The sequence below is a fragment of the Cynoglossus semilaevis genome, chromosome 9, assembly GCF_000523025.1.
Source record: "Cynoglossus semilaevis isolate Cse_v1.0 chromosome 9, Cse_v1.0, whole genome shotgun sequence".
NCBI lineage: Eukaryota > Metazoa > Chordata > Actinopteri > Pleuronectiformes > Cynoglossidae > Cynoglossus > Cynoglossus semilaevis.
This window is the reverse complement of record NC_024315.1, coordinates 922,294-949,946: the sequence shown is the minus strand read 5'-3', so window position 1 is coordinate 949,946 and position 27,653 is coordinate 922,294. Positions and strand designations below refer to the sequence as shown.

Here is a 27,653-nt window from a genome sequence, read left to right as displayed (position 1 = left end):
TAATAATAACATTATATTACAATCATCAATTGTTGGCATATTGGTTTTATTGTTAAGAATTCAACCGTTTTGGTAAAAGTAAAATTATTTTATTATTATATTAGAATTATAATAAATAAATTATTATGTTCTATTAAAACAAAAATACAAAAATGTCCAAGTCTTTTGAAATACAACGAAGCTAAATACAAACTCATCAATGCATCAAATTCTAATTTCTATTGAAAGTGTATTTAAAAACCCGTGCTCCACAGCGCCCTCTGTCCTTCATCTCTTCTCTGTCGTCATATTTCTCTTCATCTGTGCGGTTCTATCCTGTCTGTTCACGGTGACTCCAGTCGTCGGCTCTAATGTCTGTGGAAGGTTAACGCGACACACTAATGTGACAACATAATCCCCCTCTGTAGGTCTCCTCCCTCTCACCGTGACTCCTCAGTGTCATTAAAAATTCATACAAAGAGCCACAGAGCCACACACTCAGTCACATCTCCACTCAACCACTCTCTCTCTCTCTCTCTCACACACAGGAAGGAAGGTCGTAGTCCTGCTGTTAGAGCATGTCTGCAAATTACCGAACCTGTGGGAAAACACAGACGAGAATCGATGTGATTGGTCGTCTGTAGGATAAGCATTGAAGCGGGAGACGAGGTTGTTGTCGAGAGCAGGAAAGGAGACATGGGAGGAAGTGTTGTGTGACAGAACTGAGGAAGAAAGAGCAAAGTGGTACAGAAGGAAAGATGAGTAGAGTGGAGAGAGAGAGAGAGCAGGTTAGGGTGACAAAGAATCTAAAAGGTCCGTATCGTACGTCACTTCGTGAGGTTATCTGTGATGCGTAACCTGAAAACCAAATCATTTGGCTTTGCACAGTGTAATAGATTCTGAGGAATTTTGGATCCATTCATCCATCCATTTATCCATCAGCCATTCATCCATCCATCATTCATCCATTCATCCATCCATCCACATCCATTCATCCATCCATTCATCCATCCATCCATCCATCCATTCATCCATATTCTCCATCTAGTCCACTCGTCCTTTAAGATTAAAACCAATCATAGCTTGAATTTTATTCATATCTCTACAACCTATTGTTTTATTTTATTAAATAATATACATTTCAATCTTGTCAGTAATGATATGTGACTGACTCGTCTTCTCTGCTGGAGCTGTGGGGTGTGTTTTGTTGATGTAAAGATTCACACACACAGTTGTTGAGCTGCTGTGTTTCTAACCAACTCGTCGCTGTATCTTAGCAACCGACCAACCGCCTGAAACAACAGGTGGAAGGTCTGTGTGTGTCTGTGTGTGTTTTCATCTGTGCAGTTGTGTGTGTGTGATTTTATCAAAGTGTTAAACACAGAATGAAAGACTCCACAGGTGGCTGAAGCTGTGGGGCGCAAATCTCAGCAAATTCAGTCGTTGGATGAGCAACTGAAGTCTCTCTCTGAGAGTTTTGAGGATAAAAGTTTATAGGTTTAACAGTTTCTAAAGTAGGAGAGAGAAAAGAGGACAGGACACAGAGGAGAATTGGAGTGATCTTTTTTTGTTTTTATTTCTTTGTGCCTGCGTCGTTTTCTTTACATCATCTTCAGCAGCCGTCCTCGACCGTCCGCAATTAATACGAAGACGGAGTATTTGGAAAGTGGAGCAGAGCGGAGGCAACAAGGCAGGGAGGATAAAAGAGGAGCGATCTGTGTGAGACAGCTGGTTTATAATACATGAGTGAGAGCAGAGATGGGAAAAAGTCAAAGTCACAGATGGAGGCGGATGAGTCATTTTTGTCTGCTTTTAGTCAGAAAAGTCAGGAAAAAAGTGGAAGATAAGTCAAAGGCTTCACCTGTCAAATCTGTCTTTTTTTATTTTGTTTTTTTTTTTTTTTATCACAGCCGTGGTTTAGGCTCACAGTGAAATCTTTAACTTCATTAAAAACTGAATTACAATAAGAACATGTGACTTTTACATCGTCAAACAGCAGAAGAAAATTAAATTGAGTCACAGCCGTGAGGTCAAACAGTCGATCGAATATTTGTCTTTATATAAAATGGAAAAAAAATAGTTTATAACATGATAATGATTTTTTTTCCCCAATAATAATAACATTATATTACAATCATCAATTGTTAGCATATTGGTTTTATTGTTAATATTTAACCGTTCTGGTAAAAGTAAAATGATTTTATTATTATATTAGAATTTTGTTGGCATATTGGTTTTATTGTTAAGAATTCAACCGTTTTGGTAAAAGTAAAATTATTTTATTATTATATTAGAATTATAATAAATAAATTATTATGTTCTATTAAAACAAAAATACAAAAATGTCCAAGTCTTTTGAAATACAACGAAGCTAAATACAAACTCATCAATGCATCAAATTCTAATTTCTATTGAAAGTGTATTTAAAAACCCGTGCTCCACAGCGCCCTCTGTCCTTCATCTCTTCTCTGTCGTCATATTTCTCTTCATCTGTGCGGTTCTATCCTGTCTGTTCACGGTGACTCCAGTCGTCGGCTCTAATGTCTGTGGAAGGTTAACGCGACACACACTAATGTGACAACATAATCCGGTTGCTCTCACCGCCAACAGCCTTGAAAGAAAGCAAAACAAGACCGACTTCGTTTTGCTTCCTTTGAATGCAGCACGTGTCGATACTCATAAATATTCACGGTACAGTAGCAGTACTGATGAAGAAGTACACGTGAGTGTTCCCACACAGCAGAAAGGTTGAAGCTTCCTGCCTTAAATTACTCCATAATCAGCCCAGCTATTAGAGATGAGTGTCAACAGAGGTGTTCAACACGGGGATGGCAACCCCCTGGCTGGTCCACATAGGTATTGTTTGTGGTCCATTTGTTTTTGTTTTTTTTGTTTTTGTTTTTTTTTTGTTGAATATGAATAATACTGTGTTATTTGATTAGTTAAGTTAATTACTGTATGAATAAAGTTGAATTAAAAACACGCACACATACATATTTATATATACTAAAGGGGTCCATCTCGCCATCTGCCATCCGATATGTCTCACATATTTGTAATAAATAAATACATCACTCAGTAACGGGGGCAGTGCTGTGAGACATGCGTTCAGTCTCTCAGTTTGCATGGCCTGAATACACACACACCCACACACACACACACACACACACATTTAAAGGACCCATATTCGCAGGAGCCGTCTGTACTGCAGGACGCTACAGGAGGTCGGAGCTTCACAGTCACACAGTGGAAATACACTGAGAACGTGAAACATATGAAACACCACTTGGTTATGAAGCATGTTTCATCTTTAAACCTCAAACAGACTGCAGTTTATACAGCAGAGTCACAAACAGCAGGGGGAGCCAGAGCGAATGTATGTTATATTATATTATGTTATGTTATGTTATGTTATGTTATGTTATGTTATGTTATGATATTATATTATATTATATTATATTATATTATATTATATTATATTATATTATATTATATTATATTATATTATATTATATTATATTATATTATATTATTTAACAGAAACCTTTCTTGGACCCACAGAGCTGTGAAGGTGAACTTTGACAAACACCAACTTTACCCAGTCAGACTCACTCATCAGAGTGGACTTTGATTTTGTTGCCATTTCTCTTATAATTCCAAAACAAACCCTCAGAGTGAGTCAACAGAACACCGCGAAGCAGATTCCCTGGTTTTCAAAGTCAAAATAGAAGATAAACAGATTGATCCATGTCAAGATCACGCCGACCTGACATCTCTGCGCTGCACTCCACCAGCAGAAGGACAGAAATGTTCAAACAACTTGGTGCAGGCTGCCTGGATTGCTGGGGCAGATTAAAATTCTTCGCTCGGCTACAACAAAAGCCAATAATTAAGTGTCGGAGCGATTGAATTGGGGAGGAACATTGACCGTAAGTCTCTTTATTCTTGTCTTCTTGTCCTTTTGTGCAAAGATTTCACTGACGGCTTCAGTAAAAGACCGGAGAGTTTAATAAGATTTGAGTCGGACTGATGTAGTTGTTTAGCTAAACAAAGATTGACGTTTCTGTAACCTTTCACACCCGATCCAGTTATTTCATATTTTCCTCTCTCTTCCGTGTTCTTCTTCTCTCCTGACCTCCACCTGCACTCGTCACTCACGAGGGTGATGTTGTGTAAGCGGCGTCGCACCAGGACAATCTGTCTGTCCTTGGCCTGCATCGCTATTTTCCTCCATCTCTTCCTGGCTCTGCTCTCTCTCTCCATTTACCACCAGCCGTGTGACTCCCCACCGATGACCAAGGTGCACACGTCAAATCACCTGCCGTGCGCTCTCTCCAAACCAGCGGGGGCGTCTCCCGGTGCTGCTCAAGAAGATGCTTCCAATAAAGAGGGCAGTAATGAGGGCAAAGGTCGTGTGCTAACAGCTTCTGCTTCACCCGGAGTCCACGGCAGAATAGGCCATAACGTTGACAACGGCAACAGAGTTGAACCTTGGGAGTCTGGGTTAGAGAAACTGAAGGCGCTGTTTGAACATCCTCTGTACAATTTGCCCCGCCCCCCCATCTCTGAAGAAGACGTGCTGCTGAAAGTGAAACCAAAGGTCAAGGCTGTCGGGGAGAGCTCTCAGATGTGGTGCGTTTTATGCTGATGCTGAACAAAAAAAAAAGAAAGATATTTTTTCGTAGTTCATGTCCGTATCTTTCAGGTTCATCTCTATAAGGACAGCATTTATTCAACTCAAGATGAAAACCTAGTTTTATACTAATATTAATGTACAAGAATGTCAAATATAAAGGCAGAGTAGGTAAAAGTAGGTTGGGATTATTGTTCTCATTACCCCAGATTTTTTTAAATTAGCATCAGTAGCATCGTGTTCCCCATCCTTGAGGTAATAGATGACAAAATAAAAATATCTTTTTCCTTTTTAATCAGAATTTTATTATTTTTCATGTTACTGAGAAGTTTTTTAATCAGAATTTTATTATTTTTCATGTGAGAAGCTTTCTTTTGAAACCAGAATCAGAATTTTTTTTATCAGCAGATACTCTAACCAGAACAGTTGACTTTAAGGCCAACTCTTACTGTTGAACTTTATGTATTCAAATTCAGTTGATGTGTTTTTTTAACCTCTAGCTTTTTATGTTTACAGACTCACAGAGTAAAATTGGAGGTTGTTCGATTCAGAATATGTTGAAAACACGGTCCTTCATTTTTCCCACTTTGAGAATCTGAACTGTGTTAAAAATGTTTGATATTTAATGTGTTATCGATCAGTTTATTCCATGAATAAACCAAGCGGTATTTCTGTAGTACATTATGGTTGAAAATCCTTCACCTGATCACATTTCCTCCTCCGTCTCACTCTCCTGTCGGCAGGATCAGTGCCAGCCGGGAAGACTACGAGGGTGAGCAGTGGAACAGCAGCAGCAGCACTCACCCTCCGTGGCTGAGCTTCCACCTGGGCATCTCCCGCTGGCAGCTGTATGGTCAGCGTGACCCCAGTGTGGAGGCAGTGATGCAGCAGCTCGCCACAGAGCGCATCGTCAGTGCAGGTCTGACACACAGTTTACATCATCACCGCAGTCGTGACGGTGTCACAACAACACAAACAAACAGCTCGTACAACAGTGTCGGTTCTGACCTGTTATACAGTATGTGATGCTAAGGCTACAGTTGGAAAAGCTATGTTTTTCTTCCTTTTTCCCATGTAGATATGCTTATGATCATTTTTACTAAATGACTACATTTCAAGGCATACGTTATTTGTTATTATCCCATCACAAAATATTATTTTCATTTAACTTTTATGTACGTATATATATATATATACACACACACAAAGTTAAAGCAAACTATGCCAAAGTACTTTTTTTTTTTTTTTGGTTTTGGCTCTGTATTATAATCATCAGCTTCAATCACCAGGAAGGAAAAAGAAAAAGGCTTTGATTAATCTTGTTCAATCTCATTCAATCTCTCTTCATTGTGGTCTGTCTGAATCGTGTAGTATAAAAATACGACTACAGAGTGGTGGAGCGGGAGTTCTTCTTCTAAAAGAGTAGATTCTGGAACTGAACCGTTTCTGTTTAGTCAGAGACACGTTCTCCGATTCATTAATATACGATGCCACAGGCTGTGCATAAATACACTGAAGGTGCTGGGTCCAAGATGAATGGGGAGGGTGTTGCTCCAGAAGAGGCGTCTAATGTGAAATCAATGCTGAATCAAAAATGCAAAGGGGTGAAAATCTGCAGTGTTGGCTGTTAGGAAGAGATGTAAACCCTGTGTATCTGACTGCAGGGAGAAATCCTGATTCTCCATCAGAGGAAATGGACCTAATGGTCAGTTGGGTCCTTACTGGGAATAATCTGGAAATATACAGGTTTTATCTACAACGGTGAGGATGTGTAAAGAATGAAAAAAAACACACACAATCAAAACAATAGAAAATAGAACATAATGGGTTTTTTTTCCTTTTCTTTCGGTTCTTTGTTTTGGATGGTGCTGTGTGTGTGTCATTCTGATGTATTGCGTTTGTATTTGTGTGAGTCTGTCAGCCTTTGTGTGTGTGGTGGTGGTTGTTATGGTAACTCTTCCCGTTATTGTTTTTCTAGTGCAGAAACCTGGAGGGACACAATTGAAGCTGGTGATGTCATACCCCAACTACGGACAAGCCATGTTGAAGCCCATGAAGTGAGTGACAGAGAGGAGGGAGTGAAAACACAAGGAAGTTAATCCTCTCAACTAGTCAATACTAATAAATATTAACGTGTATACTAAGGACGAAGAAGAGATTAACGACAGAGTTCAGGTGTGGAGAAACTGCCGATTAAAACCAGGCTTGAGGCAGAGAGATAACCGACAAATCAGAAACAGAAATTGTTCTGTAGTTCAGTCCAGGAACAAGCAAAAATTATCTTTATATTTTTTAAAATTTTTTCTGTATTTTAGTCTGGATATCAGGTCCAATCTACACCCTTAAAGGTGCACTATTTTTTATGTATATTTATCTATTTATGATAATTTTTAAATATTTATTTATTTGATGTAATATGATGTAAGTATTGAAGGATTAGTAAAATGTTATATAAATATTAATGCAAATTCCAGAAATAAAAATTTGAAAATCCTCTAATAATAACAATAATAATTTTTAATTATATCAGCATCAACCCAGTGCTCAATTTTAAAAAATAATAATAATTAGTAAGTCAAAATATAAAAAAGAGATGTAAAGAAATATATGTGTTTGATGCCTCACCTCACCTCGTCTTACACAAACATGTATAGTTAATGTAGACTGTATAGTGTACAGTGTTTCTGGTCTTACTGGACTTTGCCTGTGCCTGGCAGGCAGGAGAGAGATGATGAAACCAACTACAACCTCTACTACTTCTCTGACTTGGAGAGGCACAATGCCGAGATCGCTGCTTTCCACCTTGACAGGTTGAACTTCAGTTCTTTCTCAAATCATCTATTCACAAAGACAGCGAGCAAAACAGTGGTCTAGGTGGCCATTAACTGAGGAGGTGTTGTAGAACTCTGTATTATATCGGCCTTCTTTCACCTGCTCTCTAGGATTTTGGGCTACAGGAGAGTTCCCCCTGTCGTGGGGAGGCTGGTGGATGTGATAAAGGAGATCAAAGATATCACCACTGACCGCAAGCTGGCCAAAACATTCTTTACCTCCCCTGGTATTGAAGCCAGAAAACCATTGATACCTGTCCATTAGTTATAGTTACTATTCTCTTTGAACATCGTTCCTTTTCCTCTGCTTCTTTCTCCCTCTCCTTTATGCTCCACCAACTCCCCCTAGTGGGAAATGTGTGTTTCTATGGCCAGTGCTCTTACTACTGTTCTACAGAGCATGCTGTGTGTGGTCGTCCCAAGAAACTGGAGGTCTCTTTGGCTGTCATGCTGCCAGACCTGTCCCTGGCCACCCGGAGGAGCTGGAGATCCCCGTGGAGACGGTCCTACAGCCGCAGCAAAAAAGCAAAGTTAGTGGGAATAAAGTCTGGTTCACTCTGTTATGTTGTGTATCTCTGTGAGGTTTTCACAGCACAGTTTTTTTAAATGCTACAAAGTCTGTTTATAAGTAATGTAAAAACTTGAAAAGTCATCAGATGACGGGTGTTTATATAAACACATGGAAGTAACATGTCATATAATCCACATTTGTCCATATTTAAATATGATTAAACCACAGTATTATGTCTTTTTGTGTCATAGTTGGGAGACAGATCCTAACTACTGTTCCAGTGTGAAACAGATCGCACCGTACAATAAAGGAACAAGACTGGTGGATTTCATGGACATGGTCATACTGGACTATTTGATGAGTATGTTTACACTTTATAATTTGTGATTTAAAGGTGGGGAATTAGATCACAAATTATTCTTTTAAAATGATGTTTTACTATTCAAACCTTTCTTCCGTTTCTGATCACTGTTTATTAATATGGACGACGTGACGTTGGAGCCGCTCTGGGTGAAACGATGACGGCCATTTTGTTTATGATGATTTTTTATTATTATTTGTGATGAGTTTAAAACACATTTGCTTTTCCTTCTGCTGTGTTGTGACACATATTTCAATAAGTCCAGTAGTGTTCTGCGCGTGTTACGATACAAACTAAAACGTTCCATAGCTTATAATACGGTACTAATGTAAGAGAGTAAAGTTTAGAGTACTACTAAATAAAGAACTTAAATGTTTCGAACACCATTTGGGTTCATTAGGAGGAAATAATAACGATCGTAGAGGCGAGTGTTTCAGAGAGAAATGCTGAGATTAGGTTGAGTACAGAACCACCGTTTTACTTGGTTTTGACACCAAAACAACCATTACCAAGTAAGTAAGTACGTTGACAAACGTAATTTATTAAGAACAATATATCGACGGCTGTGACCGTTAAACGTTGATTTTTGTAGACTTTACTTAGGGTTACGCGCTGGTTCTAAAAAAAATCTAAATGAAAGTGTGACTGTTTGTAGTTATTGTCGTAAAATGAACAAAAATACACCAGTTAAAGTTAGACGATTTCGTCTGGAGCGGACGTTTTCATTCATTCGACCTTCACCACAGACAGAAGTTTCTGGTCGTATATCGTAGCAACGAGTCGTCGCCGTGGTTTCAGTCAAAACTTCTTAACAACAGGTAAGACCGTTCTCCCTTCTCTGCTTAGAATGTTTAAACATGAACAACATTTTATTTATTTGTGTCATTTTTGAAGCTACATATGGAGTAAAATTAAACGTCGTTGAATTAAATGACTTTTAGTCTACAAAAAACTTTTTTGTATATTGCCTGCTTGGTATAGAAGTATAAAACTACTAAGTTTCAAGCAATTCTATGTTTAAAAGCTAATAAATCAGGAAAGTTTGAATTTAAGTTAAAAAAGTTGTCTTTCTCATAGTAGTAGTTGTTCTACTCATTATTCTTGTTGGTATTTTGTTAAAAACATTTGAATAAATGTCAAATCTGTGGTTTTGGTGTAGCAATGGACCCTGACACATTTCCGGCCCAGAATTGATTTATTTATTTATTTATTTATTTTATCAGATATGCAGCAAATTCACAGGGAATCTTGGAGACTTTCCTAAAATCAAAATGAGAAAGGGACTTGACCTTTCTAGAAAGGTAAGTACTGAGAAGAAATATCGCCTTGTACCACTCCTTTATGTTAAATTCTCTTTGTTTTTTGTTGACCCTAAAATTCAAAATAAAGCAATTGTACTGTCATGTCCATATAGACTAATTTTTTGTGTGTGTTTTTTCAGATCACCCCAGCAAATCTATCTCTAAAGGATACAGAGTAAACATATGGTATTTAAAAATAGATTAGCAGCATGTCTGCCGCCTCATCAGTGGAAAGATCTAATGATCAAATACGTGGTAAAGTCAGGACTCGGTCTGAACATCGGAGGAATAAGAATACCAACACCCATGAAGTGACTTTACCCACATTGTGTCCAAAGTCGTCTCTCTCAACGGACTGCCTGCCCACGTCAGTGGTCAGGCATCCCAAAGTCATCCATGATGTTGCCTCTGAAAGAACATCAGTGCTGCAGCTTCCTCCACTGAGTTCTCAAGTTGGATCTAGGACTGTCATAACTAACACAACATGGTCTCAGGAACCTGGATCCAAGGTTTCAGCACTAGGGACAGATTCACTTGTCACGTCCGCTGCTGAGGTGACAGCCAGAAGGTAACATTACAGATGCTTCCCTAAGTTGTCAGAAATAAAATCCACTGTTTCTCCCAGCCAATATTTAAAACTGCACAGAGCGACTGACAAATCATAGGCAATAAAACTTTGTCATTAACCTTATGTGCAGAAAAACATTTTACTTTATGAACCAGCCCTTTGTATCCAAATAATAACAACACAGTCTTCAGAATTAACCACACATTCAGTACTTTTACCTTAAATACGTCCTTCAACTCATATATGCTCATCCAAATGGCTTTGGTGACCAGCTCTTTGCAATTATTTTGTATTTAATTCTTCAACACTGTCCTTGACAAATAAACATATAAGATTAAAGTCAATACCTATTAGATGTGTTTATTCTGGAGGCCTTTAGTGTTAGTGTATGGCAGAGGGGCCAAAAGAAATAAAAATTATGAAAGTTTTAAGACTGTGCATGCAGGAAATAATACAGATTGCAATGCGTATCTACCCATATTTTATTTTTTAATCATGTTCTGTTTTTAATGTTTTAGTCTTATGAAGAATCATGCACTCAGAGGAGATTCGACTGGCCAGGATAAGCTATCTTCTTTGAAAGGAGAGAAAGTGACAAATCGGACTAAGATGCTCCTCACTGGAACAGATGTCCTTCAAATGTTTGCCCAGAAAAGGCAGCAGGCGGATTTTCAGCATTATTTTCTCAAAGCTGTGCACGACAACATTTACAGGTATTGGTGTAATGTCTCCTGTCTCCTGACAATGGTCTGAACAGTATTTGAAGGAAAGTATGTCACTGGCATCTTCTTGTATTTAGACCCTATGACCTGCAGGTGGTTGATTCCAGTAAGGCAGGCTCTGAGCACTACATCTTCTCCCGCTATTCTGTCCTATATGTGACAGAAAAAGGTTGTGGTGGATTTGTCAGTCTAGCAGAGTGGCACAAAGAGTCAATGTTGTGGACAGCCTTGCAGGAAATTACATTCTTTAGAAACTTCAGGCTGCGAAAATCTTTCACCTGGTGAGTTCACAATGAAAATGTTAACATGAACAGTAGCTGAAACATGTACAAAATACATCAATCTCACAGAAAAAGTCAGTAGCTGAAACATGTACAAAATACATTAATCTCACAGAAATAGTAGATACCAGACTTGCCCTTAACAGACTTTCTGTCTGAATTGCCTTTTTTATGATGTGTTTTTAATCTGTATTTGATGTTCTCACTTTAATGTCTACAAGGTGGCAGAGATGTGTGCAGAAGATACGTTTTCATCGCCGGTGTGAGGCTCTGCGAGACCAGCTGCTGATCAGTGTGCCTCGGTTTAGAGATGCTCTTTATTTGTTTTCCAGGTTAGTCCAACAAAAATGTTGCTGTTAATTTAATTTATTTTTTTAAAGACACTAAAATTAGTTTTACGTTTACTGAAATGACTTAACTGTTACTTATAGAAATGAAATGTTTTCTCTGGGTTATAATTTGATTTGATGTTTTCATCCTAACCCTGTCTTTGAGTTACAGTTTTATAGAAGACGTCAAGGAGACTCACTTGCTTCCCTTGGGAGAATTTCAGAGCTACACACTGCCTGACTTCAGGGCAGCACTTAATGTCAAAAGTAAAGAATGTCTCCAAATTCTTAAGAAGTTTTCAGAGTATCGCACTGCCATCTTAATTGAGGTATTCTATTGTGTGTAAAGTGTGATTTTATCGCACTGCCATCTTAATTGAGGTATGCTATTGTGTGCAAAGTGTGATTTTTTTGGAAAATATTTTGTGATCTTTAAAAATGTGTCTGGATCTGAATTTCTTTCCCAAAATTGAAGTGTTTTGGCCTAAAAAGTTTTATTGTCTACTTTTGGCTGATCTGTGGTCAGCTTGTCAGTCTTGTACTTTTTCTAAAAGGGTCATAAATACTAAAATAAATACTTTATAAATACTTTTTGGAATTCTACAGAGAGCGTATGCTGTTGTTTTCCATGAGTCTTACTGTTTCTCTTGTCACTGCTCTTATTTTACAGGTCAGGGAGGACGTCTTCAAGGAACACCAGGAGCTGCAGGTGCATGTGCAATATGCTAAAATCCCAACTAAGTGCTATAAACCTATTCACCTCCAGCTGGCTCACCAGCAGCAGCTAAAGAGGCAATTTGTTCACTCCAAAAGCACCCTGCAGAAGTTGGGGAACTTTGGGAGTCTTATCAATCACATGACGTTGCAAAGCTTGGCCACAATCATCAGTCAAGATGTCGTCTCTTTCCTGAAATGTGTTCTGGAGGTGACACATGCATTTAATTTGTAATATATTATATACAGTATATATATATTATATATTGCTGCCCAGTACTTTGCTTTTTGAAGTAAACTAGTAAATTAAGCTTTCTGTCATTTTTAAAAACTAAATAAATTAATGTATATGTTTTATTAGAGAGAGAAACCGCAGCAGTGCAGTTTTTTCCAAACTGAGCTGCGTTTCAGTGCTGAGAATCTGTTGACAGTGGAGCCACCAGTACATCTGTTCAAAGAGGCAGTGAGTGAAGTTTTACTGACTGCTGCTGATTACATAGTTGAGGTAAAATGGCAATTTTGATGTGCCCTAAGATGCACGAAGAAATCCCATCCACATGATTTGTGATTCCATTCTGAACTTTTGTTTTTTTCAGACATGCGAAAGATGTGGATTATTCTTAGAAATGAGCAGCTCTGATTCTTCACTTGATTTTTCTGAGGACCCCAGTGGTGTTGAGCCTCTTACTATGAAAGGTAAGTTCTAAAACTTTTTTTATTTAACTATGGAATAGTGCGTGCATCTCAAACATCAGCTGCACATAATGATTTACCGAATTATTTTAACTACAGTGATTGTGAATCTGTTTTAATTCCTAGAGGTACTCACCAATTCTGATGGATCATCTGGCTGCAGAAATCTTTGCAGCTGGCAGATGCTCAGAGACGTCTCAGCTCACCTGCTGCTGCTGCCGAAGCAAAACCAGCTAATGATGCAGGGCAACATGGTGCAAAGCTGCTACTATCCTCTCTCTAAGAAGCAATTAGAGTGGCAGATAAGAAACAGTGACCCTTCAAAACACGCTGAGACTGAGCTGGTCAAGATCATGAAGGTGAAATTCTCCCAGGAATCCAGTGGTTAAAGGTGGTGTAATTGTCCAGTAGATGACCACTGACTTGAATGGGTTCTCATTTTCTATGGGGACAGGCAGCTGAAGCAGACACACAGCGCATGTTTGAGGACTACAAATGGTTGGTGCACATTAATGCATTTATCAATCAATGGAGTTCCTCCGCCTCTGTGGAATCAATGACACGTCAGCCAGCTTCACAGTATGAAGAGGACATTATAAAGATCTGTGAATGGATTGAAAGAATCAACACCATTCCCTCGACCGTCTCTACCTCCACACAGATGTTCATTATATACTGCACCAACACTAAAGAAACTCTAGGTACAGGTTACCAACTTGGAATACTGTGACTCTGTGGTCATTGAAGAGGTTTTAAACATTTTACTTTAACATTTACATTATATGTTTTTTTTTGTTTTGTTTTTTTCAGAGCACCAGCTGAAGGTCATTGAAAAGGCGTTGCTTGAACAGCTTGTCATGCAGATTAAGCTGCACTCAAAGAGTTTTATATCAGACTTGGAAATGATGAAAGATGAACTCACAGCAGATCCACAGGACTCACATGATCTATCAACATATGCACAAAAGGTACCGCACATACAGGATCTAATCACACTTCTGGTTCATGCCATTGCAAAGATGCATATTGTTCTATATTCATGCAGGCGTACATGCAGAATAGTCACGTCCTCCAATCAAAGATGAGTCAAAGTGTTGAATCATCAAACTTCTTCAAATCTCTCTGTCTTAATCTTAATATATGCTGATTCAGCGGAGACGTGACGTTGTCACAGACTCCTGTCTTGTTCACACATGAACTATAAATTAATTATCAATAGGAACATCCAATACATAAACCACTGTTAAAACATATTTAACACATATTTGTTAAAGCCACAACACACAATACTTTTATTTTGTTTAAATTTAAAATACAATCTTCATCAGGGAAATTTTAAAATGTTTCCTCTGCAGCTTTCACAGTCTCTGGAAATGGTGCCTGACATGCAGACGAGGCTGGAGTACATTCACTCCCTTCAGGACGTTGTTTGCAGATATTATAGAGAGATGACAGAGCAGGAGCAGATTGTGGAAGACAAGGTTTGCACTTAAAGCTACTTCATTAATAACTCCATTTGATCCAAACTCCTCACCTGTCTTTGTGTTTTAATTTCAGATGCTGCGCCTGTGGGAGAGCTTCAGACCGTTGTTGAATGAAGCTGAGTCAGTCATTAGTCACCGTCGGCCCTCAGCTGTTAATGCAGTGGACACAATGGTCTCACTTATGGGCCGTGACCTTGAAAAGGTCCTCTCCGAAGCCTCTTCTGGACCCTTCCTCGACCCGGCTCAGAATGCAGAAGAAATGGTCTCCAAACTTAACGAGATGTGTTCACATGGTAACAAACTGTATGCGAAGCTGAAGCGACTGAACACAGAAAAACAAAACCTACAAGGTAAAACTATGGAAAAACTTTAAACTAAACACATTTGAACGATTTTTTTATATTAAATTGAACTGCAAACTAACTCTAAACATTAATGACCATGTTGTGTCATTTTAGGATGTGCAGTGGATTTGAACATTTTTACAGCAAACATTGAAAAAGTAACAGCCTGTAACGATTTGTGGAAACTGAGAGCTGCATTCACCACATGGTGTGAGGAGTGGAAACTGCTGCTTTTCAGTAAGGTAACCTGACAAGACCTTTTCTAATTTACCAAAACATATATGCATACACAAATATGGAAATGACAATGTAAAAAAAATGACATACTCTTATCTATACAGCATTTTGAAATGATTCATTTTACAGCATTTTATTATAAATATTTTCATGGTTATCATCTTTTCAGGTACAAGTGTCTGAAGCTCAGCAGAAAATTGTTACGTGGAAGGAACAGGCTCGGTCCATAACAGGTATCACACCAACCCATGATGCAGTGCTGCAAGGAACATTCGAGGACCTGGAAAGCTTTAGCAATCAGCTTGCAGTGATGGCCAAGTTGCAGAGCCCCACACTCAGGCTTAAACACTGGAGAGCTATTTTTAAAGGTCAGACAGTCTGTCTATATACGATTAAAATACTCTGCAGAACAAATTATAACAAATGTATTTATAATTTATACATATACGTCTTGCAGGTTTGAATCTCCCTGAGATCCCAGAGAAGGAAGTAACTGTTAATGAGCTGATGTCCAAACAGCTTGAAGTTCATCAGAAGTTAATAACACAGGTACTAGGAAAAATATTTGATGAGTTTTTGATGAATTTTGTGATCTAATCAAACCAAACTATTTATAAATGATTTGACCTAAATGGTAAAAACTAAAATGTAACTATCAAAATAATGCATTAAAGCATTTTGTGTTGTCAGATATGCACTGATGCTGAGGCAGAGTTTAATATGGAGCAGACCTTCCTTAAGCTTCAAAAAGGGTGGAAAACCAGACTGTTGGAGCTGGATGATTTCACTCAGTTGAAAAGGGTGGAAAACCAGACTGTTGGAGTTGACTGTTTGGCAGCAACCGGAATTAACAGAATTACAGAAGTCCATGGAGGGTATTGAACTCCAAACGTCTAGCCAACACTCCTGTAATGAGTCGAGATTCATCATTACTGGTGAGTCAAGTCAGCAGAAATAAAATCAGTTTATTTAAAAAATTGGCAAGAAAATAAGAACGTCTTTACATGTTGGTAGAAACTGCAGTAATGTTCTTCCTCTTACTGTAGGTTTTGAAACTTGCTTTGCTGAGATAGAGAATGACCTGATGAGTCTTTCTGTGATGTTGAAGTCTCCGTACAGTCTTGACATTAGGGAGCAGATGGAAGACTGGGTTCAGTCACTGCAGTATCTTGGTAAAGTAAAATCAGTACACATTAAGAAACAGTGTATGTATCCAGATGCAAAAAAAAATTCAATTATTTCCTCTTGTCTTTAAACATTATTAGAAAAACTACTTGATTTATTTGAAAGTTACCAACAAATGTGGACTTCTCTGACAACGACGTTTAATGGAACAATTTTTGCTGCTCAACATGGAAATCTGGTATGTTTCTGTTTTCCACAGTTGCAATACTTTATTTATTTAATATTTTATTTATTTCAATATTTTTTGGGTGAAGTTCATTTATGACTCAATGTTTTATCTTTGTTTATCGTAGCTCGAAGAGTTCAAACCTGTTGACATGGAATTTAAGGAGATAATGCAAACCCTATCAACTGACCCCCACGTGTTGAACTTGATTGACTTCAGCAGAGCAAGTGAAAGATTTAGTGGTAATGATCTTTACACAGTCCTTATCAATGGACTGTCAATAATGGAGATGATCTCCAGCCAGATGACGGACGCCCTGGATTCACCACGTGAACAGTTTCCTCGATTGTGGTTTTTGAGTGACAAGGAAGTATTTCAGCTACGTGTCGGTCACCCAGCACCTTCAATATTTCAGTTTTTTGTTCAGAAATGCTTTAAAGGCGTTCACAGCCTGGACTTCAAAGATGAAATCAAAAGAAATGCACAAAAGATTGATGGGGACAAATTTGGACGTGGACAGATACAAGTTTGGGGATTTTCTTCACTCCTTGAGGAGCACATTCACTTCATATCTCCGATAAAACAAAATCTCCATGTGCCAGTTTGGCTAAGTGAATTTGAGAAGACATTGAGCTTGACCGTAAGGCGTCTTTTAAAGCAGTGTTATTCTGCAATGAACAAGTTCCAGGCATCACGCAACAATAGACCTGTTGTTGGAGAAAAACCAGATGGAGGTCGAAAAGATACTCAACATGTCCTGGATGTGTTGGCCGAGTATCCTCTCCAGTGTGTGCTGCTAGCTGAAGAGGCTAAGTGGTGCAGTGATGTTCTTCAAGTATTCCGAGAAAAAAGCGACGTGAAGCTCAGCACCCTAAAGGAAACTAGTGCTGGACGTGAAGCTCAGCACCCTAAAGGAAAACAATGCCAAAAAACTGAAAAACATTTGCCTTTCAATAAGGATTAAATCAGCTAAAAGTCATCCTTCAATTTCTAAGTACACAATGGTGTGTTTAGGTGCTTTAGTCCAGCTTACCATGAATCATGCTCGGCAGCTCTCACAGCTCATGGAGGTACAGTGTCAGCCAGAGTCGTCCTTTGAGTGGCTCAGTTTGTTGAAATATCATATAGGCCCAGAGAGTCCGATTGTGAAGGGCAGTGATGATCCACCGTGTCAGGTGAATGTTTTTGGTTATAACTTCCAATACGGCTGTGAGTATTTTGGTCCAGAGGACTGTGTGATGGTTCACACCCCTTCCACAGACAGGGCAGTGCTGGGCATTCTCCTGGCTCTGACGAGCTACAGATGTGGATATGTGACTGGTCCGTGCATGTCCGGAAAGACAAAGACTGTCCTTCAGCTTGGGACAGCACTGGGGAGACAAGTTGTCCTCGTACAGTGTTCTCCACCTATGAGACTGCTTAGACTCCAGCAGATGTTATCTGGTGCCCTACAGACTGGAGCGTGGCTTCTGCTCGACAGTGTGGACTTACTAACAAGCGAGGTGCTCTCCTCAGTAGGACAACATCTATTAGACATTCACCAATCCTTCTGTGGTTTGAGTCAAAGAGCGACTGATGAGCAGAAAGAAACAACAGCTGCTGGAAATGTCGGCTGCCTAAGTATTGACCTAGCAGGAAAAAAGATTCCTGCTAACCCCAATTACGGATGTGCTCTCATCACCTCCAAAGGATGCACATCCAATTTCTCGGAGAGTTTGTGTTTTGTAATAAGACCAGTGGTGCTAATCCGTCCAGATTACAGGATCATTGCAGAAGTAACGCTCACGTCCTTTGGCTTCTCTGACGCCGTGGCTTTGAGTCATCGTTTGGTGACTCTCATCAGCCTGCTAAAAGATTCTTTCTGTTTGCCTGGCTTTATCAGTCAACACCAGAGCAGCCATCTCATTACCTTGCAGAAGATCATCTCCGTCTCTGGGAAATACTTCAAAGAAAGTCTGAGGGAACAAGACATTTTAAATGAGGCTGCGGAAAAAAATAATTTAATGTATTTTCGAAATGTGTCTTGCAAGGAGCCTGAGAAAGCTTACAACAAATCTGATTATGCGCCGAGATCCTCCAGCTCATGTTTTATCAAGCAGAGCCTAATGGAGGAAACGGCTGTTGTCAAAGCAATACTTTCTGTGTTAATACCTGCCATGTATGACCAGAAGAAAGCCTCACAGTTCTACGTGATTTTAAAAGATTCATTCCCACTCGTTTCTCAGTTTCCTCTTTCCCAGCACCAAGATAATCAGCTTAGAGATGCTGTAACACGTGAACTGCAACTGAGGGGATTTTACCCCGATCCACAAATAATTTGCAGCACGCTCACCCTCCACCAGACAATTCAATTTTCTCAGACAGTTCTGCTTATAGGCCCCTCAGGTAGTGGGAAGACAACTAGTTATTCTTCTTTAGCAGGAGCTCTCAGTAGCCTGGCTGCCACGAAATCAGAACACGTGATGGATTCACAGACCTTGGTCAACACTGTGGTTTTATTTCCTAATGCCATGTCCCGTGATGATTTATTTGGCTTCTTCTGTGCGAAACGAGGATGGCAAGATGGAGCTGTTACAAAATTATTAAGAAAGTTAGATGTGTGTACAGTGTCCCGTGGGTGGAACATGCAGAAGAAAAGTGATCATAAACCTGTAGCCAAATGGCTGGTAATGGATGGAGATCCTGTCGGGCAGCCCAGCTGGTTGGACTATTTAACAACACTATGTGATGCCAAGGACCCTTGTTTTTCCCTACCGTCTGGGGAAAAACTTGTGCCATCAAAATTACACCTGAAAGTACTTTTTGAAATGACAGACCTAAGCGATGTAAGTCCCTCTACACTGAGTCGCTGCAGCCTCGTAAATTTTGTAGGGGCTGACGTGTGGAAATCTGTGTGGAAGAAGGAAGTGACTGCTCTTTCCCGCATCTTCAAACTGGATCAGGATACCTTGAAAGTGTGGAATCGTCTCGCTGAAGATCTTTTCTCCCAAACTTTAAGTCTGCTTAGGCAGAAGGCTTTGATCTCTGCGGTCTCCGGAGAAGGAAAATATTCTAACAGCCCCACACGTGGCCTGCAAGAAATCCTATCATTTGTGCGGCTCTTATCTGCCCTCCTACAGTATTTCCAGAAAGAATTAGAAAACACTGAGGCAAGACAAGACACCAGAGGAGGTACATTGTATAAGAATTATTCTTTATTTATGGCATTTCTCTACCGGGGATCTTATCATTATATATTACTGAACATGTTGTACTTTTTGATTTCTGTGCTAGATGTAAGTCTACACGATGGAAAGCTGCTTGCCAGAAACATTTTTCTCTTGGCTTATATCTGGGGATTCGGCGGACATCTGCATCCTAGGTAGGAACTGTATTATTGTGCTACCATCAATGAAACAACTACATTTACAGAAAGAACCACAACAAAATCAAAGATATTACTGCATCAAATGATTCATTTATCACTAACCAATTCATATTTTGTTTTTTTATTTAGCCACTGGCCACAGTTTGACCTGTTGGTCCGCCAAGTGCTGCTTTGTTGTCGATACAAAATTGTGATACCAGAGGAAGAGAGTGTGTTCGAACACTTTTTCGGTATCAACGTTAAGATGTTTCCCAAAAACACACCGTCATCAGAGGTTTGACCACAACATTGTTCAGCATAGGTATACCATATATATTTGACATATTTGCATATTCAACTGACGATCTCTTTAATGGGTTCTTGCAGTATAGGAAGTATTCCTATCTCCTCAACATCATGTTGGAGGCAAATCAGCCTGTGCTGCTGGCAGGTGAATGTGCCACTGGGAAAACCAACCTGTGCCAGTCTTTGCTACGTTTTGATCGGCCGCACATTGGTCTAACCGCGAGTCCACTCCTGAGCTACAGAGAGTTTCTTGTTATTCTTAAAAACTTCGACAGCCAGAGGCTCTGTAAAGATGATGCAGGTTCTGTAGCCGATAAGTCCAGACTGCTGCTGTTTGTGGATGATTTGCATGAAGCCCCCTGTGGTGAGTTAGAAACACACAAGAGAAGTCTGTCTGAACATTTATTTAACATTGTTTTCTTTTTCTGCTTTTGATAGATTCCTTTGGGAAGAAATCAACTGCTCTAGAATCCCTACGGCAGAGCATGTCAACGGGAGGGATTTTAACATTTATTAACAACCACTTTGAGTTGCTCAATTCTGCCCAAATCAGCTACCTGGCTACCTACTGTGTCTCAGGATGTGGCCGTAACGTCTTATCACCTCGACTGTCGCAGCTGTTCTCCGTCTTTGTGCTGCCAAGTCGATCTACGGAGACGATATTCTCTCTCCATTCTCAGAGATTTCATTCGTGGCTGGAAGGTTCGGAGCTTCAACAAAGCACTGAGGACATGACCCGTTGTATTATCACAGCAACTAAGACATTATGTCATGCTGTAAGTGAGCAGTTTCAACCAACCGCAGCGAGGCCACATTTGATGTTCTCTCAGCATGACATACAGAAGGTTTTTGAAGGCATGTACCTGTGGCAGCCTACCAACAGAGCCACGTGGACAAGACAAAGAGAGAGCGCCCTCTCTGGACGTCCTCAGGGCCTCACAGAAACATCAGCTTCAGTAGCTTATCTCTGGATGCACGAGTGCATGCGTACCTTTGCTGACAGGTTATGGTCAGAGAAAGAACGCACACGTCTCGTGTCACTCGTAGCCAAAGTTGCCACAGAACATTTTGGAATTGGATTGGATAAACTGCACAATGAAAATGTTCCAGTGGATGTTCCACCAGCTGTCACAAAGTCTCATCCACCCACAGACACCAAAGACACCTGTGAACAAACACACGAAGATACAGAATCTACCGATCCAATGAAAAAAGATGCATCTGTGGAAGCGTCCCCAGTGGCTAAAAATAACACTTCAGATGACAAAAATCTAAACACTGGACCCGTACAGCCTCAGACTCTTCAACACATTGAAACAATAATGTTGACTCTTGTATATGGACCTGAGCTCCTTGAACCTGACGGTTTTCTTGAACAGCAGCACAAATTCAAATTTGACTCTTGTTATGTGGAACAAGACCCTAATGTTCTGCTGCAGAAATTGTCAGTTCTCCTAGACAGAAACCAGGGATCGGACATCGTTAATGATTGTGATGTCATATCCAGATACGTACTGCATACAGATAGAGTCAAACAACTGTTACATATACAAAGAGCGCTGCTCGTTCCAGGAGGACACGGAGTGCTTACGAGCTCTGAAGTAGGCACCGGTCGAAAGACAACTGTCCGTTTGGCCGCTTTGATCACAGGCCACCAGTTGATTGAGGTACATCCGGGCAATGAGAACGAGCTGCACGAAATTTTGAAAGAGGCCGGGAATCGAACCAGAGTGGACGGAGTTAAGGTCATCATACTGGCCCACGAAGAAATAAGTGAGTGTGTTAGAGAGGAGCTTTTGGTAGCAATGGCCCGCAGGACATACCCAGCAGTTTACACAGAGGAGGAGCTGAACAACCTTGTTTCCAGAGTGACAGCTGTGGAAATGTCAACCAGATACAGAATGGACAGTTGGATGCTTGACAAGTAAGAAGACATTTTAAAAACTCCTTAAAAACTCCTTAAAAAGGAAAAAAAAAGTTCTCACTTTGGTAAATTGAACCTGTTGTCTATATTTCAGGTTCTTAAACCAGGTCCATAAAAATGTCCACATCTTCCTTTTGATGTCTAATCAATCAAACAATGAAAATGACAACAATGTAAGTATTTTCTTTATACTTGTATCTATATATCACAATAGCGCAATCATCCTGTAGGACTTTTTTATCCTAAACTTCTCCGTAAGTTCTAGTAGGACACTGAGCTGGACAAATTTACCAAACGCTAATTCTGGACTCTCTTTTCCTGAAGTGTCACAGTCATTATTTGTCTGTTCTCTTCATGTACACTTTGTGAAAAGTGTCCTTACAAAGCTGAACTTTTTTTTTTTAAAGACATGTAAAAGATTATATTTTACTTGACCCAGAGACAACTATTGAAGGCCCTGCAGCTGGGCTGCTGTATTGAGCTGTATCGACCGTGGTCCAGCCGGTCTTTAATGGAAGTTGCTGCTCAGCGCTTGAAGAACAGAGTCAACGATTGTGAGTTATTTCTCCAGAGTAATAAATGTCCAAGGCTAAGGCTAAGGCTGCACTGACCAATGTTTGCCTTTGCCTTTTTTAACTCAGTGGAGAGGGAATCATTAGTGGAATGTCTGTCTGTGACCACGGCAGGAATCCATCAGTCTGCATGTCGCTACGCTTCTGTCCTTCTTCAAGCCCAGCCTTTCAGTCCTCAAACCTACGTGGAGTTCCTGGCTCACTTTGATTTTGTCTTCAACCACTTAAAAACTCAATATCAGGAAAGAGCAGACAGGTAATTAGTTACACTCAGGCTTTTCAGTTCAAATTGTTCTCCTCCTTTATCTTTATTATTTAATGTCCTTTTGTGTCTGTTGCTCCGTTGTAGTGCAGTTAAAGGTGTAAACGCTTCATTTAAGACAAGACAAACACTAACAAACAAAAAAACAAACAAAAAACTGACCAATACTTCTATTCTGTCACCCTTTTTACTAATCTTCCCTATTTAGAGTTGCTTCACTTGTTTCTGTTTTGGACTCTTTGAACAATGGGGCCCTGCAGAACAAGCAACACATTGAGAGACTGAAAATGAAGGTGGCCAAGACCCAGCAGGTAGTACACGACAAGTAATCATATGTGAGACAAGTGGGATCAATATTTTGTATAACATTGCTGCAGTATTGACTGCTGCAATTTCTTTTTCCAGTCAGGGTTATTTGTCACCTCTGTCCAAAAAGGATTCAAAAGGCCTTGTAGGCAATACATGTAGCTTAGCTGCTTTATATTCCTGAAATCAAACCACACTCTCAACACTGAACAGGACAATGAACAGTACACATTTTTTATTATTCTTCCCTGTCCTTACAAGAAGGTGATGGTGTCGACATACACGATTATCTGTATCATCCATATCTTACTAGGTTTTATTAATATTGTAAATATAATATCCACCCATTTTGCCATTTCCTTTCTGTGCAGTGTGAGGAAGGTCTTCTCAGAGCAGCAGATAACCAGAGAAGGAAACTTGATGAAACACAAAAGCAATGTACAATGGTGATAAACCGAATAAAAGAACTGGAAATGCAGAAAGAACAGCTTGAAGGAGAGGTAAATAGTTTTTCCACTGTTGAATTGATATGTCAGGTTTTTCATCTTATCAATGGACCATGTCACACAATTTTATCAAAGAGGAAACTGACATTCACATTTTGTCCAGGTTAGGTCTGTGTTTCTATCAGCTGTTGAAATACTCAAGTGTCTGAATCCTTCTGACCTGGAGGAGGTGCGACACTACAGAGATCCTCCTGACAGAGTGGTGACAGTGATGGATTCTGTTTGTTTGCTGTTTGATCGTCCACTGGGCTGGGAGAGTGCCAAACAGCTCCTGGGACAGTCGAACTTTTTTCAAGTAAAACAGCCCTTTTTGTTTTTATGTTTTTTAAAAAATATATTTTTATTTAAATTTATATATGTTTAGAATGCATATTTTTATTAAAATATAATCATTGATAAAGATTTATTTAAAAAGTGTAATCAGTGGCTGTTCTGTGGCAGTAAAATATATTATTTTTTTCTTACCAGGAACTGGAGTTTTTTGACCGCTTCAGCCTGACTGATGAGCAGCTTCAGCAGCTCAGCCTCTTGGTCAAGAGTCCCCTGTTTGTGCCAGAGTCTGTTCGGGAAGTGAGCAAGGCCTGTGAGTCCCTGTGTCGATGGGTGCAGGCTGTGTACGAGTGCTGCTCTGTGCAACAGCAGCTATTGATCAAGCAGCAGTTAGAGCAGCAGGTAAAAGAAGCCAGAGGTCGGCTGTGCTTGGCCAAGCAGCACAGGGCGGACGCACACCGACGTCTGCGGGATTTAAAGCTTCAGCTTCGATTTGTACAGAAAGATTTAAAACAATATTTGATGGAACTTCACAAAGCCGAGGATGTAGACCGGGAAGCAACTTTAACTGCAGAACAGTTGGAGATACAAGAAACAGAGTGGAGAGCTGCTGTTCAGGTACAAACTGCAACATTTACCTGTATATGCCTCCAGAAATATTCTTTAATTTATTTCTAAATTTTTCACAAAACCTTTAGGAGGTGAAGCTACACCACCAGAATCTACCAGGAGATGCTGTCATTTTGGCTGCAATCATTGCGTATTTAGGCCCCTTTGCCTCTGGTGTACGCACAGAATTAATAACCAAGTGGAGAGAATTATGTCGGACGGGAAACATCGACATAAATCCACAGGACCCCAGATCCTCCCTTCTCACACAGCATGACTCTCCACCTCCTCTGCTCCGTCTTGGTTTCCCCATCTCTGTATCTAAGGAGCTGCAGGAACCTGTGGGTAGAGCGTTAGTCCAGAAAGACTGGCATCTCCAAAACACTGCCAGACTCGTGGTTCAGCTGCTGTTGTGGGGTTACAGAAATGTCCCGGCTCAATGCTGCCCTCTGCTGGCAGATACGCAACAATATCGAGACATACAATCTCAGAGTTGGTGCATTACAGGCGGGTTCTTTTTGTATTTTAAACCCTTTTAAATACGTGTTATAGTGTAGTTTTGTACTGAACAACAAAAATGTGTTTTCTGCAGGAGAGAAAGACAAGTATTACACTGAGTATGATTTGGTGATTTGCGCTGATGACTCTCAGCTGTTGGATAAACTGGATGGAGCTGCTCAATGTGGTGAGTGATGAAATTTTACATTAATGATATACATATATATTTAAAAAATATTATTTCCTTCATGAACATTAACTTAATTTGTTTAATACATTTCCAGGTTTAAAAGTCCTGGTAACTCATGTGGAACGTGCAATCCCCAGTTCACAATTTCTGCACAGACTTTCTCCACCTGCTCGATGTTGCCTTCCAGGGTCACAGAAACATTCTCTGCCAGCCCACCCCAAATTTCGCCTCTTTCTAAGCACCAACCTGTCTGTGAGAATTCTAAATAAGGGTAGGTTTAAACAGAAACACTGCTAATGTCTCCAGAATTATTCAGTGTATCATTTTGGTGTCAAGAGAAGTTGTTGTTTACCTCTTGAGGATTTTCACACTTAAGCTGGTATAAAAAAAAATTTCACCAAAGTGACAAATAGACATTGATGACATTAAAGTTTGTTACTCTTTTATTTCCTTTTTCTCAGCACTCCATCCATCTGTTTTGGCTCACGTCCGTGTAGTTGACCTTTCTCTCAGCTCAGATGAGATCCAGGAGCTGATGCTGACACAGCTGCTGCAATCTGAGTGCAAAGAGCTGCTGATTCATCACAAACGGCTGCAGAATGACAAGCGTGAGCTGCAGGAGAGACTGGCCACCGAGGAGGTAGCATCCCACCGCTTGGAGTCAGAAATAATTTCACTCTGACATTATAATTTTTCCAACATGCCTTGCCCTTTTTATCTATTCTTTCAGGCTGCTCTGATTGGCTTCATTTTGCAGTCCAAACACTCAGAGTTAGAGCTCTGTGAGTTCCGTTCCACCGTTTCTGTTTTTCAAGAAGCAATGAAAAGGCTGCAGGATGAGGCTGAGAAGGTGAACGAGGAGCTAAAGTATCACAAGGATCTAGTGGCCGGCCTCCAGCAGCTGGTGTCACTGGCTGCTGCCCTATACCAGACTCTGCAGGATGTTTCCCGTCTCTCCCCTGTTTACTGCTTCCCTCTTCGTGGCTTCATTAAATTCATACAAAACACTGTGACTGTTAAGGGAAGGCCGTTAGTGTCGTTCATCACTGGAAAGGTCCCAGTGGGCATAGTATCCCAGGTTACAAACAAGATGGTGCCTCAGCTGCTGCGTCACTACAGGCCCCTCCTGTTCAAGAGCCATTTTGCTGTTTTAAAGCTGTTGGTGTCTGTGGCTGTGCTGCGGCACGACCGCCTCTGCTCTGAGGGTGAAGCAGCGGCCTTCATCAGGGGCCTTCAAGACATAGAAGCACCTGCAAAACATGACGCACAATCCTGTGCCTCCGTGCCCAGCTGGATACCCACTCATATCCACTCAGAGCTGCTCTGTCTAGAGAACATCCCGTCATTCAGGGGCCTCGTCGCTTCACTTTCCTCATCCTCAGTTCAGTGGCAGGAGTACATGCACTCTCCCTCTTCCGCTCTGGTGGGGGCCGTTCCCTGTCGCTCTCACTCCCATCTCTCCTTGCTACAAAGAGCCCTCCTTTGGAGAATCATGAACCCCAGCTGCCTCGGGGAGCTGGCTGATGTGATTGCTGGCTGCCACCTCTGTCTGCCTGTGGAGGCAAAAAGATCTGAGGCCCCTCACACCGGGAACCCACACTCCCTCTTAGGATACATGGCCAAACATGAAGGACCCATTATTCTTACCTTGCCAAGTTCTGGAGGAGACAAGTTGACAAGTACTCAGCCTCTGCAGCTCATTACCAAACTGGCAGACTCTGTACCTGCAGCAACGGGTGGAAAGCAGAAGGTAACGTACAGTATGTAGTGTTTCCCAAAGTTTAGATAAAACTTTTTCAATAACAAATGTTACCAACATTGACACATTTGTCATATTCATAGCAGACATCAGTCTTTTCTAATGAATCAATGCAATTATTTATACTTTATTTTTTCAGGTCAGGTTTATTTCTTTTGGGGTTTTGTTTGATGGAGAAACGTGTGTCTCTGCACTAAAGAAAGCAGCCAGTGAAGGCCACTGGTTAGTTTTTAATGACTGTCATCTNNNNCAATGGGATGATGAGGTCGTGACACTCTTCAACCGTCTGTTCTCTTCCGTAAAAGGTTGGTTTAAAATTATATATTTATATATGCTGTATGTGTATATTTTTTACTCCCTGTTTGTGTACCTTTAAAACAGAACAACAATGTGGTTCTGACTCCTGCTTTCGGGTGTGGTTCATAACTCATGAAGACACAGTGCACCACATACCAGGTAATTTGTTTTGTATTTTCCTCTCAAAATCTGACAGGATCATTGAGTACCAGTGAACCAGTAAACCTGTAGAGAAAAAAGCATAAATTATCGATTGATTATTTTTATTTCACACAAAAAAACTACTGCATCTGCTGAATAGTTTGTCATTCATCTTATCCATTTAAAAAATAAGATATATTAAAGTGTTACAGGACATGTTGAGATTATTTGAAACCGCTAATAACGACTCCCGTCTTTGTTAAACAGCGACAGTGCGGTTGTGTTCTCTGACTCTGGTCTGTGACTCTCCATGGGACCTGAAGGAGGA

At 40.2% G+C, this 27,653-nt stretch overlaps 2 protein-coding genes across 4 annotated transcripts in view; both read left to right on the top strand.

Moving 5' to 3' along the window:
• Positions 1–3,633: 3,633 nt before the first annotated feature.
• LOC103383237 (extracellular serine/threonine protein kinase FAM20C-like) overlaps positions 3,634–27,653 on the top strand; it is a 27,255-nt gene continuing 3,235 nt past the window's right edge. Inside the window, exons 1-9 of one of the 3 annotated variants that reach the window (XM_025058547.1) lie at positions 3,634–3,908; positions 4,141–4,611; positions 5,356–5,531; positions 6,591–6,669; positions 7,330–7,422; positions 7,555–7,670; positions 7,793–7,973; positions 8,206–8,315; positions 9,062–9,525. In XM_025058547.1, coding sequence (XP_024914315.1) covers positions 4,145–4,611; positions 5,356–5,531; positions 6,591–6,669; positions 7,330–7,422; positions 7,555–7,670; positions 7,793–7,973; positions 8,206–8,315; positions 9,062–9,207 — 1,368 coding nt within the window. In that variant the 5' untranslated portion in view covers positions 3,634–3,908; positions 4,141–4,144 and the 3' untranslated portion in view covers positions 9,208–9,525. Of the gene's footprint in view, positions 3,909–4,112; positions 4,612–5,355; positions 5,532–6,590; positions 6,670–7,329; positions 7,423–7,554; positions 7,671–7,792; positions 7,974–8,205; positions 8,316–9,061; positions 9,526–27,653 lie in introns of those variants that run through there. The other 2 variants (XM_017034924.2, XM_025058546.1) reach the window with 2 other exon arrangements.
• The window catches only part of dnhd1 (dynein heavy chain domain 1), a 20,396-nt gene continuing 2,281 nt past the window's right edge, over positions 9,539–27,653 (top strand). Inside the window, exons 1-42 of the mRNA XM_025058950.1 lie at positions 9,539–9,616; positions 9,757–10,184; positions 10,703–10,897; positions 10,984–11,187; positions 11,409–11,519; positions 11,689–11,845; positions 12,187–12,441; positions 12,592–12,735; positions 12,827–12,926; positions 13,050–13,282; positions 13,378–13,624; positions 13,734–13,891; positions 14,279–14,404; positions 14,481–14,757; positions 14,866–14,993; positions 15,158–15,356; positions 15,446–15,537; positions 15,679–15,783; positions 15,818–15,923; positions 16,035–16,160; positions 16,254–16,351; positions 16,467–17,216; positions 17,254–19,510; positions 19,613–19,700; positions 19,836–19,980; positions 20,073–20,355; positions 20,430–21,915; positions 22,010–22,088; positions 22,355–22,469; positions 22,557–22,743; positions 22,958–23,060; positions 23,427–23,555; positions 23,665–23,856; positions 24,030–24,449; positions 24,530–24,947; positions 25,033–25,125; positions 25,223–25,399; positions 25,590–25,768; positions 25,859–26,878; positions 27,027–27,192; positions 27,269–27,343; positions 27,593–27,650. Of these exons, the coding sequence (XP_024914718.1) occupies positions 9,826–10,184; positions 10,703–10,897; positions 10,984–11,187; positions 11,409–11,519; positions 11,689–11,845; positions 12,187–12,441; positions 12,592–12,735; positions 12,827–12,926; positions 13,050–13,282; positions 13,378–13,624; positions 13,734–13,891; positions 14,279–14,404; positions 14,481–14,757; positions 14,866–14,993; positions 15,158–15,356; positions 15,446–15,537; positions 15,679–15,783; positions 15,818–15,923; positions 16,035–16,160; positions 16,254–16,351; positions 16,467–17,216; positions 17,254–19,510; positions 19,613–19,700; positions 19,836–19,980; positions 20,073–20,355; positions 20,430–21,915; positions 22,010–22,088; positions 22,355–22,469; positions 22,557–22,743; positions 22,958–23,060; positions 23,427–23,555; positions 23,665–23,856; positions 24,030–24,449; positions 24,530–24,947; positions 25,033–25,125; positions 25,223–25,399; positions 25,590–25,768; positions 25,859–26,878; positions 27,027–27,192; positions 27,269–27,343; positions 27,593–27,650 (11,840 nt within the window). The 5' untranslated portion in view covers positions 9,539–9,616; positions 9,757–9,825. The remainder of the gene's footprint in view (positions 9,617–9,756; positions 10,185–10,702; positions 10,898–10,983; positions 11,188–11,408; positions 11,520–11,688; positions 11,846–12,186; positions 12,442–12,591; positions 12,736–12,826; positions 12,927–13,049; positions 13,283–13,377; positions 13,625–13,733; positions 13,892–14,278; positions 14,405–14,480; positions 14,758–14,865; positions 14,994–15,157; positions 15,357–15,445; positions 15,538–15,678; positions 15,784–15,817; positions 15,924–16,034; positions 16,161–16,253; positions 16,352–16,466; positions 17,217–17,253; positions 19,511–19,612; positions 19,701–19,835; positions 19,981–20,072; positions 20,356–20,429; positions 21,916–22,009; positions 22,089–22,354; positions 22,470–22,556; positions 22,744–22,957; positions 23,061–23,426; positions 23,556–23,664; positions 23,857–24,029; positions 24,450–24,529; positions 24,948–25,032; positions 25,126–25,222; positions 25,400–25,589; positions 25,769–25,858; positions 26,879–27,026; positions 27,193–27,268; positions 27,344–27,592; positions 27,651–27,653) is intronic.